The sequence below is a fragment of the Salvia splendens genome, chromosome 6 (assembly GCF_004379255.2).
Source record: "Salvia splendens isolate huo1 chromosome 6, SspV2, whole genome shotgun sequence".
NCBI lineage: Eukaryota > Viridiplantae > Streptophyta > Magnoliopsida > Lamiales > Lamiaceae > Salvia > Salvia splendens.
The window spans coordinates 38,307,290-38,329,119 of record NC_056037.1 but is presented as its reverse complement, the minus strand read 5'-3'; the positions used below and the strand labels follow the sequence as shown (position 1 = coordinate 38,329,119).

At 39.8% G+C, this 21,830-nt stretch overlaps 4 protein-coding genes across 5 annotated transcripts; 3 read left to right on the top strand and 1 right to left on the bottom strand.

Moving 5' to 3' along the window:
• Nucleotides 1-2,078: 2,078 nt before the first annotated feature.
• Nucleotides 2,079-4,112, top strand: LOC121807599 (E3 ubiquitin-protein ligase BOI-like). Its single transcript, XM_042207866.1, has 3 exons — nt 2,079-2,321; nt 3,078-3,439; nt 3,567-4,112. The coding sequence occupies exons 1-3, from the start codon at nt 2,219-2,221 to the stop codon at nt 4,074-4,076; spliced, it is 975 nt and encodes a 324-aa protein (XP_042063800.1). The 5' UTR covers nt 2,079-2,218; the 3' UTR covers nt 4,077-4,112.
• A 1,339-nt stretch (nt 4,113-5,451) lies between these two features.
• On the bottom strand, nt 5,452-7,194 carry LOC121807326 (putative FBD-associated F-box protein At5g22720). Its single transcript, XM_042207548.1, has one exon. The coding sequence runs from the start codon at nt 7,131-7,133 to the stop codon at nt 5,646-5,648; it is 1,488 nt and encodes a 495-aa protein (XP_042063482.1). The 5' UTR covers nt 7,134-7,194; the 3' UTR covers nt 5,452-5,645.
• A 1,536-nt stretch (nt 7,195-8,730) lies between these two features.
• Nucleotides 8,731-11,712, top strand: LOC121806534 (ADP-ribosylation factor 2). 2 transcript variants are annotated; one of them, XM_042206612.1, is made up of 7 exons: nt 8,731-8,879; nt 9,849-10,017; nt 10,163-10,233; nt 10,389-10,508; nt 10,909-11,027; nt 11,117-11,198; nt 11,423-11,712. In XM_042206612.1, exons 2-7 carry the CDS (start codon nt 9,870-9,872, stop codon nt 11,426-11,428), a joined length of 546 nt encoding a protein of 181 aa, XP_042062546.1. In that variant the 5' UTR covers nt 8,731-8,879; nt 9,849-9,869; the 3' UTR covers nt 11,429-11,712. The 2 variants fall into 2 exon arrangements, with proteins under 2 accessions (XP_042062546.1, XP_042062545.1); XM_042206611.1 differs by having other exon boundaries at nt 11,117-11,468.
• A 4,933-nt stretch (nt 11,713-16,645) lies between these two features.
• LOC121806847 (pantothenate kinase 1-like) lies at nt 16,646-20,965 on the top strand. The gene is made up of 10 exons (XM_042207007.1): nt 16,646-16,813; nt 17,212-17,430; nt 18,061-18,107; nt 18,524-18,640; nt 19,016-19,135; nt 19,378-19,472; nt 19,551-19,644; nt 19,884-20,015; nt 20,311-20,423; nt 20,544-20,965. Exons 1-10 carry the CDS (start codon nt 16,717-16,719, stop codon nt 20,692-20,694), a joined length of 1,185 nt encoding a protein of 394 aa, XP_042062941.1. The 5' UTR covers nt 16,646-16,716; the 3' UTR covers nt 20,695-20,965.
• The last annotated feature ends 865 nt before the right edge of the window (nt 20,966-21,830 follow it).

The following is a 21,830-nucleotide window of genomic DNA, read 5'->3' as shown; positions in this document are numbered from 1 at the left end:
ATGTTCTGTTTTCATTGAAGCTGTCAATAATAAAGATCTATTTTTTTTATCACCAGTCTTGTATTCTTCTCTCTGCATGCCTGATTTTGCCTATGGAATAATAATACTATGCTTTTTACAGGAATTTTTTTTCTTGTGTTGCTGCTCTTGATTGTCACTCTCTCATCTAGATCATTTCCTTGTTGGATTTGTATGATGATTTGTGTTCATTAAAGTTTTCAGAATTACTGTTAGGCTAAAGCTTGAATATACTTTGTTAAGAAACGACAGTTTCTAGCTCACCTGTAGGATGTACAACCAAATTGACTTCTTACTTTCATATTCGAAGAATAGTGTAATATTGTGAAAGGAGTGGTTACAAGGTGTATAAGATGATGACATCCTATTCGAAATTTCTAGTGTGTAATTTGGAGGTCTCTCGTTTTCTTGAGACTGTTCCATGTTCCTTTAATAAAGGCAACGTCACCAGAAGTTTCTTTATATGATGTCACTTGATGCTGCTGCGTTGTGTTAAGTACTTAATACTTAGCTAAGTCCCTATCCTACAGACACTTGATGTTTGCAACCCTTCAAATTTCGGGTTTGCAATCTTTCTGGTCAGTATGTGTAATTGTGTTCTAGCAATTTCCTACTCAATAAATAGAAACAGAAGTAATTGCCCGAAACATCAAGTGTGCGCTGTATTCCAAAATGTTCTTTTTGGCTCGGAGAGAGAAGAAGATAGACAAGATATGGCTATTTATGTATTATAGTTTCAACCTGACATTTGAATTCACAAATCAGCTGGGAATTTTGAAGTATGATATCTGTTTTTCATCATCCATTTTAAAAGGCCTGATGTATGAGCTTTTGTCAAACTTGTGTAATGGGTTTCTGAAGCATCAAACTATATTTGGCTCGAGCACAATCAATAGTTTGATCCTGTATTCTAATTTATAACTATTAGAAATGGGCCACTCACCCCTTAAAAGGCATTTTAAGGGGTGAGTGGCCATTTCTAATATGGTATCGGAGCAAGGTTTAGTTAGCTCAGAGTAGAGTAAGCCCAGGAGCTTAGCAAGAGTTGTGGCTACATGCCACTTTTCAGGAAGGTAAACATATCCACATTCTTCGATATTAGGGTGAAATATCTTCGTCTGAAAAGTAATCTTTGGGCCTTCAAAAGGATAATTTGAAGGGAAATCTAGCGCGACCGAAAATACACCTCCTGCATAAGGGGTATCAGAAGGCCCCATCATCTTCACCTCCCAATGTTGGATATCGTCCGCTACAAGACCTAGCTGCAGAACGGCAGAGGGTCCTTCTGCAAATCCGTGAGCTCCTTATGCAGCCGGTGAAACCCAGAGTCATTCACCAAATCCGTGGGCTCCTTATCTTGGCTCTTCGCGGGCAGCATTATGAATCCTTCTCGCCTTCACAGCAAAGCGCCTGATCCAGAAAATATGCAATTAAGGAAGAACAGTTCCGGATTTGGTGAATGACTCTGTTTCCCCGGCTACATAAGGAGCTCACGGATTTGCAGAAGGACCCTCTGCCGTTCTGCAGCTAGGTCTTGTAGCGGACGATATCCAACATTGGGAGGTGAAGATGATGGGGCCTTCTGATACCCCTTATGCAGGAGGTGTATTTTCGGTCGCGCTAGATTTCCCTTCAAATTATCCTTTTGAAGGCCCAAAGATTACTTTTGAGACGAAGATATTTCACCCTAATATCGAAGAAAGTGGATATGTTTACCTTTCTGAAAAGTGGCATGTAGCCACAACTCTTGCTAAGCTCCTGGGCTTACTCTACTCTGAGCTAACTAAACCTTGCTCTGATACCATATTAGAAATGAGCCACTCACCCCTTAAAAAGCCTTTTAAGGGGTGAGTCAGTGGGCCATTTCTAATAAAGTTACAATTTCCTCCTTTCTATAGTATAGGAGTTTATTTGTAACATCAGGGCTCGAACTCGACACCTCATACAATAATGTCAAGAGCCTTGGTCCTAGCGGCAATGAGCTTAGACATTATTGTATGAGGTGCCGAGTTCGAGCCCTCTTGACATCACCCTCTCCAAATCAGTGAGGGGGGCGGCGGGTTTATGCTCTGATACCATATTAGAAATGGGCCACTCACCCCTTAAAAGACCTTTTAAGGGGAGAGTGGCTCGTTTCTAATAATAACTGTGTTCTTCCTGCAGAAGTAGAAGTAAATCAGCTACATATACATTTTCTGAAATGTTCAGAGGCAACAACAGCAACACTGCTTCCCCATCGTTTCTTGAAAACCATCTTCAATACCTGGCAGATGTCTCAAATCAGCTGCAATCATGTGGAAACTGTGAGTTCGAATAATTATAGATCCTATCTCATATATGGATTTTAATTGCCATAACTATGCTCTTTAAGTTTTCTTTGAAACGTGTCTTATAACTGCTCACTAGTCGCTACCATTGTTTTCTCTTTGATCATGCCTAAATATTTCCCACATGTGGGTGGTTATTGTTAGGCATCTGCAGTAGCATTTATTATTTGGTTGGGACTAGTGGTGGGGGTGTCGAAAAAATATTGAAGTGTCTGTCCTAGAAATTCTGCATGTTCTGCAATTGTTTATAGGAGTACTACTTTATACCATACGAGGCAGCAACGGCTGTTACTATGAACTGTCATGAACAAACATAACATATCGTTTATTCATATTCTGTCTAATATTTATCTGACCCAAGATCACGACTTGTGCTTCCGTTCTTTTGTTTATTTCATTTAAAAAGTGAGGTGTCACATGCAATAATGATCCATTTTCCATTTAATGTTTTTCTCATATTAAAACTTAGAGACGAGCCTAAAAATTTTTGTATTCATCCATTTCTTAGTTAATACTACTATGTATTATGATCAACAGTCTTTAGCCCCCAAAAAGGAGAAATAAAACGCCCCTTTCCCTTGAAATTGTTGATGATGCCATTGGTATTGTAGCAAGAGTGTACTGTCAACTTGGATTGATTAGCATTAAACAGACTAATGTTTTCTGTCACGCATTTTCTAGTATAGGGCTAATGCATGTCCATTGATATATCTTGTTCGATTTGTGTTGCAGTACCTGTGAAATTTCATTCGGACCCAGTAAATTATCTTGGAAGTAACAACAACGCTCCATTCCTCCTGTCGAATAAATGTAGAAGGGATGCTGAAGCCATTCCGAGGCTGCAAAATTATCCATTTTCCTTGAGCAATAAAACTTCAAATGATGAATCGGAGAGAAGAGCCAGCACGTTGAACCTAAATCCCGTGTCCACTGGTTTAAGACTCTCTTATGATGACGAGGAGCGGAACTCCTCCATCACTTCTGCAAGTGGAAGCCTGACGGTAGCATCGTCAGTTTTTCCTTATCTGAGCAATGACATAAAAAGTGAACTTGATCATCAAAAGGAAGAACTAAACCACTTTATCAGAACTCAGGTATTCTTTCTATTGTTTGTTGACGTTCATGTGGGAAACTCGATAAAATGAGTAGTAGGAAAATGCTCCTTGACACTGCAGTTCTCCAATTCACCGAGCTAACAGATATGTTTTTGAATCCGGACAGGAAGAAAATATGGTGAAAGGGATCCGAGCCACGAGGCAGAGACACATGGCTTCTTTCGCAGCTGTAGAGAAACGCGTAACCACAAAGCTGCGCGAAGACATTGAGCTGGAGACCATAACCCGCAGAAACAAAGAACTGGTTGAGAGCATGAAGCAAGCAACGAGTGAGGCCCAGAACTGGTGCTATATGGCCAAGTACAACGAGTCAGTCGTGAATGTTCTGAAAACCAATCTCGAGCAAGCCATGCGGGGGTCAAACGCAGGCAAAGAAGGGCGTGGAGAGAGCGATGCCGATGACGCTGCGTCTTGCGTTGATCCGAACAACTACCTCAGCGTCTCCGCTCCCACGAAGAAAGACCTCATCTGTAAAGCTTGCAAAGGCAAGGAGGTATCCATTCTGTTAATGCCGTGTAGACATTTCTGTTTGTGTAGAGAGTGTCAAGCCTTTGCAACTGTTTGTCCTGTCTGTCAGATGATTACAACTGCTAGTTTCGAGGTCCATCTATCTTGAATGGAGTATCAATCAAATGGACTAGTATTTAACTTATATCAACAGGAATACTCAGTTCTCTATATCTCCTTTTTGGCTTTACTTTGTATACATGGTAAATGCATGATTTTATCATCTGAAAAAATAGATCCTATTCAATGACATCCCAATGCACTGATAAACACTTATTTTAAGCATTTACACTAAACATTGAATCTTAAGCACTTAGGGGCTTCTTGATTGTTTAATAATTTTATTGAAAATTAAATCATAAGAAAAGAGAATGAAATGGAATGGAGTGACCATCCCTAGCAAAATGGAAGGAACAACTATTCTCACGGGAATGGAGTGACATTTCTACCTCCATTCCATTCCTTTGCTTTTATTTCCTTAGGAATCACCATTCCATTTGGAATAATCCATTCCACGGAATAGTCATTCCTTCCATTTCATTCTCCTTTCTTCTTATTTACTAGTATATTTTAACATAATTATACAACATACTATCTTATATTATATTTAATATCATCTCAAGATGATAAAACTACAATTTAAATTTTTTTAATAATTGAAAACACACACACACAACACCATACAACACACTCACACACAACACCATACATAACACACACACACACACAACACCATATATATAACACACACCAGCACACATGTACACATATATAACACACACCACCACACACACACTACCAGTCTACCATACATACACACACATACACACACTCATTTACACTCGTTTCCATTCCATTTCTTATATTATTTATAGTTACAAGTATAGGAATGGAATCAATCATGGAATAACAATTCCATTCCCTTTATATTCTTTTCACTTATCAAGCACAAGAATGGAATTAAATTGAATTAAATTGAATTGTCATTCCATTTTCATCTCCATTCCATTCCATTCCTATCTTCAATTCATTCCATACCAAGAAGCCCTTTAGAATTTCTAGATTATGTTTTACATTCATAATTATATTAAAATAATAGTAAATTTTATATAATTTAATTTTATAAAAGTGGAGTGAGAAAATTTTAAGGAGGATTTTAGAGTGTGGGAATGTAGGATGTACACTGTGTGCTTGTATAAATGAAAAAAGGAAAAATGATGAAAATTAAAATGGGTGGTCACATGTCAACACTGATTGGCTACTTGACTAGGATTATGGTTGATTATCTTTGTTTGTATAATGGAATCTCTAGCTTGGCATTGACGTAGATACACACCTTATCAGATCGGATAAATAATTTCTTGAGTTTATATTGTCGATATTATATGTGCTAATTTCCTGACAAAGTAGGCGACTTGAGATGCTGTAGAACAATCGATCACATAATCTTCTTGACTCATTGGAAGTTGAAAACAAGAAGAAATTAAAGTTGTAATTAATCATAAATTTAACATCGACGAGACTAGAATGATACATATAAATACATGATTTTGGGGCAGAAAAATGAAAGAGTTGCTACCAAAAGGGAAAGTTATATGAATGGGAATGTAAGTATTGTGATGCGTTTGATTTATGAGGAGTTAGTGAGGAAGTTCCTCCTCCTCCCGACATCAACATCCTAATGGGCATTGTCATCGTAGCAAAAATGGTGCGTGAATCCATCAGATTCCACGTACAGATTCCTCAAGCCAGGAAAGATCCACCGAATCCCATCTTCAAGCACCGCAAGATTGAGAATCCCGCTGCGCACGTGGACCTTGAGCTCCTTCAGCCCATGTAGCTGCGGCTGCAGCCTCTCCCGCATGTCGTGCGGTATGATCAAGTCAATGTCGTGTTCACACTTGATCCACAACTTCCTGCACCCCTCCAGCTTCCCGCACATGTCCCTCAGCTTCCCGTACCACCTGCTCGATATCTCTGCCCCGTCCACGTGGACCACCGCGTCCAGCTTCGGCGACGCCGCCACCTCTCTAAACGAGACCACGTGGCCCGAGTACTCGAGCGCGGTCAGTGACGGAGCCTGGATTTTGACGCTGTTCAGGTGCTTGCACTTGAACAGCACCAGCATCCATAGTTTGGGGGAGTTGATAAACGCGTCTTTTAACCCGGGGCAGTGGGATAGGATCATCACCTCGAGCTTCGGGTTTCGCCTGACTATTTTTTCAAGGCCGTCGTCGGTTAGATTGGTGGCGCGCTGCAGCCACAGGAACCGGAGATTCCGGCAGCCCGATAAGTCGATTTTGTCAAGGCTGTGGCGCTTCCCTCTGAAGAGAAGCGATTCCAGTTTCGGAGCGGCGACGGTTACGTTTGAAAGCGGCGAGCATTTTAGAACCACCGCCATTTTGAGATTCTCGCCGGAGATTCGGAGGTTTTTGAGGCCGGAGACAAGGGAGAGGCTGATTTTCTCGAGGAGCGGGCTTGTGGAGATAATTCCTTCCAAAATGGAATCGCTCAAATGGACGTTCACCATATCTAGGTTTTTGAGAAGCGGCAGAGAGATCGAGGCGGCGGGGACGCGGCGGAGATCGCAGAAGACCAGATCTAGGGTTTGGATCGATCTCGCGGAGAAGACGGCGGCGGGAAGCTCGTACGGCAGTCTGAAGGGCTGGAAAAACTCCGCGATCGCGATGAGATCCTTCATCTCGGCGATCACGCTGAGCTCCTTGACGCTCTTCTCCAGGGCGAAGGCGATCCACTGATCGAGGTGCGGCTCGAGCTCCTCGAAGAAGCGGATCGAGACTCTGAATCGGTCGAGGGTGAGGTCGTCGAAGAATCTGCGGCGGTGGTGGATGGCGCCGTCGACGAATCGGATGAAATTGAGGCGGCTGCGGTAACGGTGGAGGAGGGGGAGGGGGCGGCCGTGGAATTCCCTCTCGTCGAAGTCGAAGGAAGGGCAGGCGCACCAGATGTAGCGCCAGCGGCGAGAGAGGAACGCCGTCCGCCTGGCCTCGGTGGCGGGCAGGAGCGACACGATCTGGTGGCAGAGGGAGTCGGGGAGGGCGGAGAGTCTGTCTTCGCCATCCTCAGCCTCAGCGGCCTCCAGCAGTGGGCGGGGAGGGGGAGGGGGAGAGTAGGCGTTGACGACAAATTGGGAATATTTCTCCATTGCCGGAGATGAAATATGTATTATTTGCCGCCGCCGCGCATACTCCCGCCCTAGGAAATTATTTTCCGGCGATATTTGGTTGATGAGTTTAAATGTTAAAAAAGAAAAAAGTGTGATGTTGGTTCAAGGCGGGAATCTCTCTCACTTGGTGGTTTGCCAACCAACTAACTTTCCCCTTTTCTTCGCATCCTTTCGTTTTTTATTTCATACAATAATATTTCTCTTATTTGTTTATATTGAAACTTTACTTTCTCCATCAATATTTTGGAACATTTGTGAAATCATATACTCTCTTTGTTATGTGGTAGTGTATGCGTTTCTTTTCCGCATGCGATTTAAGAGAAATTATGTTAAGTTAAGTAAATAAAGAACAAAAGGAAATGTGTTGACTTTTACTAAAAAGGGAAATCACTCTACTACGTGTGTATATAATTTCATAATAATATAGATGAAAGTCTCATTTGCATTATTCTCTCTTACTTTAGTTTCTCTTTACTTTAACTATCTATTATGATTTTCCTAAAACACTGCAAGTTAAGAGAAATGGGATAGAGGGAGTACCAAATTCCAATATTACTAATATCCATTTTTTTTTCAATTTGTTGATAAAAGGTTGCAAGGTACGCAGTTGGGGGTGGGCACGTGCTTCACAAGGTCTGCTATCTTACAGTTACGATTACTGCAAAAAAGTATGTTTTTGGCCAAACATGGCCCAAGGTTGGAAGTGTAGATGCTAGTTATGGAGCTTGCGTAATGGATCGTTTGGTAAGTCTAAAATCTTCTACACACATCTTGTTTGAGCCATTGTTCTTTATAGTTATTGAAAGCCTATAAGCATACAGGTTGGTCCGAACCGAGCACGTGAGATGTGGTTTATGGCAATGTTCTATGACGCTGCAGAAGCAGACAAAATGGGGCTTGCCAACACCGTTGTTCATGTAAGTTCGATTTTTACATATGGTCTCATTCATTGAAGCGAGCTTAGAGATGGAGGGGAGACCAAACAAATGAATCACAATCTTTGAATTAGAATAAAAATAACATATACTCTCTCCGTCCGTGATATGTTATTCAGTTTTGCCATTTTTGTCCTTCTGTGAAAAATTGTTCACTTTGTTTTTTTTTATTTTTAGTAAATGGATCATATTTTCCACTAACTTTTTACATTCATATTTTATTATAAAATTAATATATAAATATGAGATCCTCATTCCACTAATTTTTTTTAACTCACTTTTACATTTCCTAAAATTCGCACCAAATCAAACTTGAACTATATTTCATGGATAAAGGAAGTACTAACAACTAATGAAAAATGACATGGCAACAAGATCCTATTGGTATGGCCGGTTCAACCCAGAATTTCCCGGGGTTTGGATGCACAATATGGGCTGCTGTTCCATACATCCTACTATACTTTTATTTTTAAATTATAATATTAAAATATTAATTATTGTTTTATCATGAATAATTAGATGTGTGTGTATAATTAGCCTGCTGTGCACAGTGGAACCTTGCCCAATTTCCAGAAGTACTGTAATTGCTAAAAGGTCAACGTTGTTATATAAGGCAAGATCCGGTGGCAGTATAGTAATTTCAATGGAATATCAATATAAATATCCGATGGCCGATATTTCTCATCAGAAAAGAAGAATCGAAAGTTTAAAAACTGTCGCGTTGTTCTGAAGCAGCTCCCTGTTTCTCCGCGTACACTCTCTACCACCTCCCCAGATCTATCGTTTTCTGGTACGTAAGTGCTTGAGATCGGATGTCAATTCTTAGATCTGATTCAGCTCGAATATCTTAAGCTTCCGGTCTTGTTTTTTTCGCTTGAATTTATTATGTTACAATGGAAATCTGATCTAAATTCTGAGGTTTCTCTTATTTGTTTTGTTATATTTGAGTGTTACATCACATTTCCTATGCAATTAGAATTTATGTTTAGTTTTTATTTTCATTCCTGAAAGCACAGTTGATTTCTGCTTTCGTATCACTTGCGATGCCTGATCTGGAAGGTCTACTAATCTAATGATGTCGATCTGAAACTCATTATTTCGGAAAGTATTTGGAATCGGTTTTGTTATTTGTTTTGTTCTTTGGAAAAGCTTTTTGATTGCATAGTGCTCCATTTTTCATGGAGATCGTGACATAATAAATTATCCGAGCGGTTGCATGTTGATAATTTCGGTTCAGAGAGTGAAATTTCAGAATGTTCTGGATTGTTTTCGCTTGGTTAGATTTATCATTTAATAGATGCGGATCATATTGCTGCCTGTTAGGTGAGATTTGATGATAACTAGTACATTTTACAAACAGTAATCGTTAGTGAACTGTTCCATGCTTGTTCAGAGGTCTAGAATGCCATTTATGTGAGAATCTTCAGTTTAGAACGACTTACTAGCTAAATTTTATTATATGCTTAAAATCATGAGGTATTGGGAAAATATTTATATTCATGTAATATGTAAATTTTTCAGGCTGTTCTCAACAATGATTGTTATTTACATGTACAGTCTTGTTTTCAGAATTCATTCTATATATATTAGCATATGGTTGATGGATCTATTCATAATTTCATATATGTGTGCTAGCTTAAATGGGTATGCATATATAAATGCCAAGGGGTAAATACTGGTGGAAATATTGCTTCGTACATAAATATCATGATTTACGTGTATATATTTGAATATCTATCTCCATTCTGATGATATGCAGGGACCTAAGTAGAAAACAGAAATGGGGCTGACTTTCACTAAGCTGTTTAGCCGGCTTTTTGCTAAGAAGGAGATGCGAATTTTGATGGTTGGCCTTGATGCTGCTGGTAAGACCACCATCTTGTACAAGCTCAAGCTCGGAGAGATTGTCACCACCATCCCAACCATTGGTATGCTGCAACTTCATTAACCTTTTGTTCCTGTTCATACACCTTTTTTTTATAGAAGACATTTAAATGAATGTCTAGCTATTTCTCGGAATTTGCATCAACATTTTCTGGTATTCATTGCTTTGGGTTAACTTTAACTGTGTAGGTTTCAATGTGGAGACTGTCGAATACAAGAACATCAGCTTCACTGTGTGGGATGTTGGGGGTCAGGACAAGGTGGGACTTGCTTTTTTAACGTTTCATTTGCTCTTTTTTTCCCCTTGAAGTAAATACATACGAGCATTTTAATTGCTTATATTTGTATCAGTAAGATGGTAGAATTTTCATTGAAGCTGCATGCTCATAGTGACTTGTTTTCTACTTTCGTTCAGATCCGCCCATTGTGGAGGCACTACTTCCAAAACACACAGGGTCTCATTTTTGTGGTGGACAGCAATGACAGGGACCGTGTTGTGGAGGCAAGGGATGAATTGCATAGGATGTTAAATGAGGTAAGAGAATTATTATTGAAGCTGCATTGCATTGGTCCATCAAAATCAACATGTCTAGGATCATTGGTGTATAGCATATTTATAATAGACAGTATAATAGATGGAATGATCTAACTAATCATATGCGCCTCTTTGAGTAGACCGATGGATAGCTGCTTAAGCTAATATCTCGTCATTGGCTTAGTTATGAAGCCAATAGTATATAAAGGCATTTTGATTAGATTGTTGCATTCTATCAACTGTCCACCAAGCAGTCGTGAACATATTTGTTCAAATGAATACATTGTCTCCCTGCAACTGGTTTTCTTGCAGAATAAACATTGGTTTGCCATGGTACTGTGCTGTTAATTATTTGAGGATAAAACACTGATGATATTCTTATTTTGTTTTTGTATTACAGGATGAGCTGAGGGACGCTGTGCTACTTGTATTTGCAAACAAGCAAGATCTTCCCAATGCAATGAATGCTGCCGAAATTACTGACAAGCTCGGCCTGCACTCACTGAGACAGCGTCACTGGTAACTATTTTTGTTTGTGTATACTATAGTAATCCCAAATGCATTTGAATCTACTATTGTAAATTTTACCCAACACGTATTGCCTTCAGGTACATCCAGAGCACCTGTGCTACCTCCGGGGAGGGGCTCTACGAGGGGCTGGATTGGCTCTCTAACAATATAGCTAACAAGGCAAGTTCTTGAGATACGTGTAAACTACTACTCCTTCCGTCCCACTCTAAGTTGCACATTTTCGTTTTTGGAATGTACACATTTTTCTTTGTTTTGGATGTCTCACTCTAAATGACATATTTCTAAAAATATAAATATCACTATTTCTACTTTTTCCCTAGACGTAAAATTCAGACTGGATGACCTTATTCGATCAATTTTTTAATCTGAATATGTTGTTACAGGCTTAAATGCTGTTCGGAGTTGCTTGGATAATGCGTTCAGCTGTGTTTTCATAGCCTTTATACCAGTCTATGTGTTGAATGATTTCGTTTCAGAAATTTTGAAAGTTCTTTTAGCACTTGTCTTGTGCAAATGGATGGCTGTGTAAAAAACTAAATGAAATTGTTTCGTACGCACAATGGCTGTGTAAAAAACTAAATGATATTGTTTCATATGTTTACGGTACATCAGTTCTACATGTAATGCTATATTCATTCATAAAAGCTAATTACTCAATTGCATTTTTCTGTTATTTGCGGTGCATTCTCATTTTTATTTTGTTGCGTGGCTTGAATTATCTCTTACTCCTAGTTACTACTAATTGAAATCAATTAGTTATATTTTCATTATTATGCTATAGTACGTTACTGTGGATGGGTTTAGTAATTGCTATAGAGTATAGACTGCTTCTCGAATACATCGAAATATGTCTACTGAACATTTGAAGTCGATAATATCATGCTACTACAAATATTGAGTTCGAAGTTTCGGACAGCCTCACCTTAACATCGATACACCTTTTCTATAAATTTTCACAAGTTTTTATAGTAAATCTGTATGATTTCTTACTTGATATTGGGAATTTTGCCTCTTTACATCAAATTAGATTGAGTTTGATGTTTAAGGGAAGAACAATCTGTCCTACACATGAAAATTGAATGCAATAAAAAAAATACAGTATAATTTTGTGAAGAGGAAGACCAAATATAATTTTAAAAGAGACTTATAAATTTGAATAAACTCATAAAGAGTACTTCAAAATAAAATGACATTTACAATTTATTTTTATGTAAAGAAATTTAATATAAAATTGATAAAGTAAGGAAGATAGTAAAAAAAATAACAAGTAAAATACATTTAGGGGAAAACTATCTAAATATACAAGACTAATTATTTTGTGTGAACATAGGTAGAGGGATTGATATCTTTTATCCTATCTCGTGTAGGAAAATATAGAAATATTAATTTTGTGGCTTTTGAAACAAGTCAATATTCACCATTATTTATCCAATCCCAAAAAAGTCACATTTTATATTTAGACCATCCATTACGCAGTCTCTATACCGTCCCTTAAACCGTCTCTTAACTACTATTTGACCACTATTTGAGGGCCCCACTGTCCTTTTTTCTTCCATCCCTTAACTAAGGGACGGAACCTGCAACGCTCCGTCCCTTATTCCGTCCCTTAATTACTATTCATTCAATTTCTTTTTTTTTACCACCAATTAAATTTAAACAAACACAATTCATTAAAATTAAAACAACATTACAACTTAAACTTAAAAAAAAAAGAAAAAAAGATATAATTAAAATTCTAAAAAAATAAAAAATGACATAATTTAATCTTCTCCGCCAAAGTTTTCCCAAATGTGCTCAATTAGATCCTCTTGGAGTTGGGTGTGGGCGCTAGAGTCGCGTGTCCTTGCCCGAATAGCCAACCGTTCTTGTATAGACGGATGCGCTCCACTTCGCGGTGGACTACTTGCAGTTGAGCTTCCGGGAGATTCGGGGTCGAACCAATTTCCCGCATCGGGTCCTTCGTCTCGGACAATCATGTTGTGCAAGATTATGCACGTATACATGATGTCGACCATGCTCTCCATGAACCAGGAACGAGCCGGGGCTTTGATGATGTTGAAGCGCGCTTGGAGAACCACAAACGCCCTCTCCACATCCTTGCGCGCAGCCTCCTGCTTCTGCGCAAAAAGAGCCTGTTTTGGGTTCGCAGGCCTGCCGCATTTCTTCACGAAGGTCGGCCACTTCGGGTAGATGCCGTCGGCGAGATGGTACCCCATTTTATACAGCCGGTTGTTGGCGACGAAGTTGATGGCCGGCGCTTTACCATCCAAAACTTCGGTAAAGAGATCGGACTGGTGGAACACGTTTACGTCGTTGTTCGAGCCAGGGACCCCGAAGTACGCGTGCCAGATCCAAAGCCGGTAGTCGGCAACGGCCTCGAGTACAACGGTTGGGTGGGTGCCTTTGTGGCTGCTCGTGTAGGACCCCCTCCAAGCCACCAGGCAATTCTTCCATTGCCAGTGCATGCAATCGACACTGCCAAGCATCCCGGGGAATCCGTGCACTTGTTCGTGCAGGTTGAGGAGGAACTAACAATCGTCCGTGCTTGGCCTCCGGAGAAATTCGTAACTGAAGGCTGCCCGGACGCCTCTGCAGAAGTTTAGCAAGCACATGCGCCCAGTGGTGTCTCCGATGTGGAGGTATTCGTCGAATATGTCGGCCGTTTGTCCAGTCGCAAGCTGACGGATGGCTGCAGTACATTTCTGCAGCGTCGTGTGGCTGGGACGGCCGACCGCGTCGAACCCTTCTCGGAAGAACTCTTCCCGGGCCGCCAAAGTATTCGCTATGTGGAGAAATAGCGGTTTACTCATGTGGAAACGGCGACGAAAGTAGGTATCTCCCCAAATCGGGTTATCGCAGAAGTAGTCGCGTACTAACCGTGCGGCGGCTTCCTCCCGGTTCCGATTGATGTACTTCCGGGAGCGTCGTGGGGGTGGCGCGGCTTCCTCCGCCTCTCGTCGTCGATCTTCTTCAAGTGATTGTTCCATTAATTGACGCATTTGCTCAAAAGGATCCATTTGTTTGAGTTGATTTAAGATGGAAATTGGAGTGATAGAGAGGATTTGAGAGGAATAGATGTGTGTTTGTGTGTGAAATGAGTATGAAATAGGATTATTTATAGAGTAAATAAATAAATAAAATAAAATAAAAAGAAAATAAAAAATTAACGGTAACATTACCGTTTGAAATTTTTTTTTTATTAAAATTTGATTTTTTTTTAAAAAAATGAATTATTGCGTCATCCGTGACGACGCCCACTCGCGGGCCAGCGAGTGGGCGTCACGCATGCATCGGGGGCGCGCCACGTCGCCCGGTCGCGTGACGGGCCGGCACGTCCCTTGTCTCGCGGATACGGGCTACGGGACAGGCTGGGGACGGGCTACGGGACGGGACGAGGGTTGCAACGCGTCCCGCGGCGGAACCGTCCCTCCGGGACGGAACGCGAGCCGCGCGGGACACGTAGTGGATGCTCTTATCCATTCGAATTAGGGGTTAACCGAAAGCCCTCAGCCTTAGCCAACCTTCAAAGTTGTACCTCTATTAACTACTTCCTCATAAATAAATAAATAAATATTGGATGTGTCTGTCCCCACTTTACAAGTTTTCTACTTTTAGAGCATCCACAACCGTGCTCTTACCAGCGGTACGGTTGTGGGTCCGACCCCACTTTTTCTGTCTGCTCTCTGTCAAGAGCACAACACCCACAGCTGTGCTCTTCCGCAAGGACGAGCACAATTAATTTAAAATTCAATTACACAAAAACATTTCCATAATACTAAAATTCATTAAAAAACCACAATAAATATTACAAATTACAAATAAAATAAAAAGACATAATTAAAATCCAAAAAATTAAAAATTACATAATTAAAATCATAAATATTAAAAATTACATAATTAAACTCCTAAAAATTAAAAATTACGTGATTATTGGCTAATATTACCCGGGGAAGACTACGCATCCGGCGGCACCAACCCCAATTGTTTTTTGAGACCCAATATCATGTCCTCGTGCGTTTGAAGTTGCGTGGGGGTCATAGTTGACCTATCAGCCATATTGAATTGGGCAAAAAGGGCCCACAACGAGTTGTTCGGGGGTGGAGGTGGAACATAGGGTGCGGGTTCGGGGGCGGGGGCAGATGGAGTCGTGGCGCGACGGCGTTCGGCCGCCACCTTCTTCCTTCCTTGCGGTCGGCGTCGGGAACCGCTTGGTCCGGCGTCGGGGCTACCCAAGTTAGCTTCGGCGAGTTGGCTAACCACTTCTTCGCCGGCGTCGGATAGGGATGCCGACGATGACCGTTTGGAGGAGCCGCTAGAGGAGGATGTTACACCTCTCAGATACTTCGGGTGCGTCCTCGTTTCCTGCCAAACATTTAGGTACTTGAACGACTTACCGAACCATTCGGGGTTCCAACCGTGGGAGCCCGTAGGATTATCGTCTTGGCCGGACATAGTGATGTTGTAGGGTATGAGAGAATGAAGATGAAAATGGATATGAGAGATTGAAGATGAAAATGGATATGAGAGAATGAAGATGAGAATTGTGTAGTTTGATGTGAATTTTTGGGAGTGAAATTGAGGGTATTTATAGATGAAAGTGTGTATTTTTGGGGTAAAAAAATGAAAAAAAAAATAAAAAGTGGAAAAAAACGGTTATAAACGGATATATTTTTTTTGGGAAGTGAATTTTTTTTTATTTTTTATCAGTTTTTTTAATTAAAAACCGATTTTTTAATTAAAATTTTTTTTAAAGACAACGGCTATGTCGTTGACGAATCCCTGCGCGCCACGTCAGCTGCTCGCTGGCACGGCATGCCAGCGGCGCGAGCGCAGCAGCGGCGGGTAGCGTCCGTGCCAGCGGCGCGGACGGCCGTGGCGACGGACGCCACCGTTGTGGATGCTCTTATCAGCGGCGCGAGCGCAGCAGCGGCGGGTAGCGTCCGTGCCAGCGGCGCGGACGGCCGTGGCGACGGACGCCACCGTTGTGGATGCTCTTATCCGCTATTAGAGCATCTCCAATGGGGGAGTCGGCACCGGCACACCGATTTTTCGCGGACGTCGGTGCTGACGCCGAACCATTGCGAGCGTCGTCTAAATCGGCGTGTCCACGCCGATTCTTGGGCTGACGCCGATCCTCACGGCGCCATTGTAGGCCCCGGATCGGCGTCAGACCGACGTCAGATTGGTGGCGACGGAGGCGGCAGCGACGACGAAGGACTGGGCGAGGACGGCGGCGAGGAGTGATTTTTTATGTAATTTTTTTATTGTACTTTTTAACTTTTGTACTTTTTTTAAATTATTGTACTTTTTTAAATTTTAATAATATTATTCAATTTTCTCGTATTTGTCTCGTAAATTAAATTTTGTATGTTGCTACGATTGTAAATTAAATTATATAATTATTATTAGTGACGTGGATAGGCTATGGGAAGACTATGTGAGGACTATTGGATGTCCAGTTGCATGTTCAGATGATGTGGCAGGAGGATTTTAGTGCTATGATATAGCAGTGAAAAGGCTATGTGAGGGCTATTGGATGTCCTCCACCAAGATGCTCTTAGGTGGATTTGACTCAGCAGCCATAGTTGACAATCGCACTTGTTTTCTATGTATAAATGATGTAGTCGCTACCCGGAGACTCCGCCGAATCGAATTTGGTGATTCATTCGTCAACGGGATGGAGACTGTTGGAACTCATGTTGCGAATTCGGGAGACACGGAATTGAAGTCCAGTGATCGTGATCACGTTTCGCATCTTTCTCTTGATATAGGAGGTGATCGCTTGTTTAATTGCTGGATATCCTTCGTATGCAATTGCAGTTGTTGCTTTTGTTTGATTTGCGACTGCGATTGATTACCCTTTTCCCATTTTCAATTGTGATTTGGGCGCTTACTATTTTAATTATATGAAAATGCCCGTAAAAAAGCAATCTTTTCAAGTAGTAGGATTTTTCTTACAAGTTACTCCGTTATGAGGAAATGTTAAATTCGACTTGTCGAATTTTACAACTTGGATTCAAGATCATTTATCATTCTGCTTGATATACTTTTACTTCATTTATTGATAATTTCCAACTTTGTAAAGCTGTACCATCGGTGATGCAAAGTTTTAAAATAGTGAGTTGATGAACCAATCAAGATTTTGCATTGATCTTTCCTTTATTATCTGTAGGTTCTCTAATAAAGATGGTTTACTTCTCAAGTGGCAGTAGCTCCTCCTCTGAAGATGATGATGATGATGATGATGATGAGAAACACAACTATTTAAAGGATGGAATTAACACATCCAATCATGATGGCTCCAGGGGGAAACTTCACTTTCTCAAGTTTGAAACCAGCAAAATCAGCGAATGCATCAACTTTATATCTTCCAAGCACCTTCAACACTATGGTAATATGGTGATCAATATATCAAGATATTGGAAATATGCACTTAAGTATTTGTCATGTGTCCTGTCTACAAATGTTTCCTTTTTACCTGGATTATTGATTGTTCTGCTATACTCTGCCTGTGATGGGAATATGATTTGTGATTGAGGCTAATATATTTTACTGCTAATTTCCCATTATACTCCAACAACCTGGAAGAAATAATCATCCTATTCTCACATTAAATATGAAAAGGAAAATATTTTAATGATTTAGATCGCATGGTTATGCATTATGTTTACTGGTTGGTACATATTGAAAAGCTGTATGAGATGCTAGATTTACATCTAGATTATGTATGATCTTTATATGGAGTTATTGAATAACTATGTAATCGTGCATGTTCACTAGTTTTGCGCATGCAAATATATGTGGTGCATATTGAAAACCTGTATGAGATGCAAGATGTAATGCAACATCAAGATTATGAGCATCCGTTATCTGGGATTATTAACCCATTCGATGATCATGCATGTTTAGCTGTACAATTTTTATTTTTGCATATTTATACCTTCTTACTTCTTAGAGGCTCTGTGAATCCTGTGTAGTAGTGTTGCATATATCTGCCTTCTTAGAGGCTCTGTGAATTCAGGTGATCAGGATGATAAGGACCTTGCCAGTGACGAAAATATTGTTAAGGTAATATTTTGAATAATGTCAGAGTACATGATTAGATGACGTCCTTTGTCATTGCCTTGTCCTGAAACCAAGAAGGTCTCTTCTAGTTAGTTTCAGATATTTTATGAGTTGATGATTTCTGAAGTAGATTGTGAATTTGATATCAATTACTAATAAATATGGAAATCGCTTCTCCATGCTGCCAATAATTTTCTGCCAGTCATATTTTCCTGTTTCTGCTAATAATAGTGAAAAGGATCTGACTATCTTGTCATCGTAGACCGAAACTGGAGGATGTTTCCTTTTCCTTTTCTTCGTTGATTCATTTGACCATGTAATGCGTAGACACCAGATTGGTTTCAAGTCAATTATAAAATATTGTCTTCGCACATACAGGAATATATGAATTGATAATCTGATTGAGTACGTTTCTGAAGGCCACAGGTGGCGGGGCATTTAAATTTGCCGATTTATTTAAAGAAAAGCTAGGTATCGTTCTGGACAAGGTTGACGAAATGAGCTGCCTTGTTGCTGGAGCTAATTTCCTGCTTAAGGTATAGACCATTTAATGCATGAAATTTGGAATTTACTTCTCTATTATCTCTGGATGACTCTTTGCTGCAGTTAGCATTTTTTTTCTTTTTCCTCTGATATTTTTCTTTGAGTGATACTGTTTGTGTTCTCCATTTAGGTAACATATCCAAATTGACATTTTTATGTCCTTCAATAAGGAATAAGGATAAATGATTATAGAGGAGTTATCATATTCTATTACACTCCAGGTTTCAGCTTAAGACGGACAATTTCTATAAATACTTCAAGCTCCTTTATTTGTTGTCTAATTTGTTTCCTTGCCTCTAGGTGCGTATGCTATGCTTCTCTATTAATTACGCTTGATATGAAGTTCATATATCACTTATATCTGTTAGGCAGTGAACCATGAAGCATTTACCTATACGGATGGCCAGAAGGACTATGTCAAGATTAACCACAAAGATCTTTACCCTTATCTCCTAGTCAATGTGGGGTCTGGAGTCAGCATGATCAAGGTAATCTTTTCCTGTTCCACTTTATCTTGGTATTTTCTCTTCCTTTTCTTTTCATTTTCTAGAATAAAATTTTCTATATAAGGCATTTAGTTATACGAAACTTATCGATCTGGTACTGCTCGTCAATATTATCTTTTGATTGTTTAGCAGACATTTTTATTGCATCTTTTGTGTGTATGAGAATTCTCAAGGTTTTAGTTCCTTCTTGTAACTATTTATATTGTCTTTCCCTGTGTATTTAGGTAGATGGTGACAACGATTATGAGCGAGTCAGTGGAACAAGTGTTGGTGGCGGCACATTCTGGGGTTTGGGAAGACTTTTAACCAAGTGCCAAAGGTTGCTCTTAGATCCTTCATTGTAGTGCAATGTACGGTCTCCCATAATTCGCTACATGATATTTTATGGTTTTCACAGTTTCGATGAGTTGTTAGAACTGAGTCGCCAAGGAAACAATAGAGTGATAGACATGCTTGTTGGAGACATATATGGTGGAATGGATTACTCAAAGGTATATTTCCTTGAGTGCATGTCCTAATCTCCTTGATGTCCTTCTTTATACCATTACTTGTTTCACTCAGTGTCTGGAAATCCCCCTCAATACGACAAATAGATTTAGGGTTCACTGTGATATGTATTTAAAGTTAGTGCTTTAACGATATATTCCATCCTCTCTTGTCACATGAGTGGTCAGGTAGCACCAACTACTATAATGGTATGATAATTTCTACTTGTGTTTAATTATTTCAGATTGGTCTTACGTCAACGGCAATTGCTTCTAGCTTTGGCAAGGCAATATCAGAAAAGAAAGAACTTGATGATTACAGACCCGAGGATGTAGCGAGGTCCCTACTAAGAATGATCTCAAACAATATCGGACAGGTCAGTGAAATGAAAAGGGCAAATCTTTACATCATGAAATATGTGAGTAATCCACAGTGAATATAAACAAACAAAAACATTAACAGTCAGTGTCACTGTTGGGTCATAGCTTTCTTACTCCGTAAAACTTGGTAAACACACTTAAGCACATAACAAGGTTAAGCTGTTGGAAAAAACATTTAAATTGCAATGCTGGAGTTCAGGAAATCATCTTCTACTAATTGCAATTACCATGTCATGTTGGTTTCCGGGTTCATTGCTTCTTTAAACTGTTTCCTTCATCTGCTAATGTCAGATCGCTTACTTGAACGCATTACGTTTCGGATTGAAGAGGATATTTTTTGGAGGATTTTTCATTCGGGGACATGCATACACAATGGATACAATTTCTGTTGCAGTTAATTTTTGGTAATGACCTGCTTCTCTGCTCAAGTACATTCTAGGAATTCATTCCTTACTAGTGGAATTTGAATCTGTGAAAAATTTATATAGCTTCTTAATGGTGTCTGAAACAACCATAATTTTCAGGTCAAAAGGTGAAGCAAAAGCTTTATTTTTGAGGCATGAAGGGTTTCTTGGGGCATTGGGAGCTTTCATGAACTATGAGAAAAATGGATTTACAGACATCACTCATCAATTCATGGAACAATCCTGCGAAAAGTCGAACCTAACCCCATAATATAATATATGCAGTAGGTTTTAACATATAGATGCTTGAGATCACCAGGGGTAGTTTTCTTTCAAATGAATGAATATGATGGCTTCCCTTTTCTTCTTGTTGTAATATTTTTTATTTCCTATGAATTTGAACTTTTGTTGAAGAGGTGTATGTATTTTTTGGGGGATATGGATAATTTGAATTTGCCAACTCATTTTGCAGCATTGGTAGAAAGCAAAGTGAGCAATTTTCACTGGTATTGAATAAATATATGCCAATTCAGAAGTGAAAAGCACTTGTATAGTAGTAGTAACGAGTAATGTTTGTTCCCATTTTGTAGTAGTGCTACTGAATGTACTCTTATTTGAGTCATTGTTATCATGTGGGGTTTTTGCATTTGATTTGATTTGATTGAGTAGTTGGGAAGCAAAGTGTGGAGATCATGTTCCGTTATGTTTTCATGGGTTGTCTCCATTTCTCACCTAATGTAAATCTTGTGTTGAGCCGACGTTTTCACCTCTACCCCCGTCTTCGCCTCCACAATGGCCCTAGCAGATCCTTGAAACGCCAGATATTCGAAAATCTGGTCGAGTTGGCACACCACCGCCTTCCGATCCATCCGTTCCCGCCAACACCTTCACCGGCCGCAAGGGGAAAACCGGTTTGATGAATGCTAAGGTGACGTCTTTGCTTCTCCACATATAAATGAAGTGGGCATTGCATTCTTGTGTGTCTAATTAATCTAAAAAGGATTAATTAATTTGTAATTAAAGGTTACTAATTATAGGGTAGCCCAATTGCAATATATGGGAACGGGAGAAGTGGGCATTGCATAGCCTAATCTTATTATTACAATTTCGATCAAAATAAAATTGAATAAAGTGAAATTGGTCTCTAAACTCTAGATTTTATTTGTATAGTAGATCTTTTCTATTAAGAGCGGTGAAATTTTCAATTCAACAGAAAACGTATCTCGAACTAGATCAATGCCTCACCAATCCAATTTAGTGGTAGAATTTTAACCATAAATTGTTAGTCATCTGAAATAAATGTATGCATGTCAACTTTCAACAAAATCAAAGAAATTCCATGGAGACATAATAATTATATACTATATCTCTGAAGTCAACCGATGAGAATATTACGAGCAATTGAAG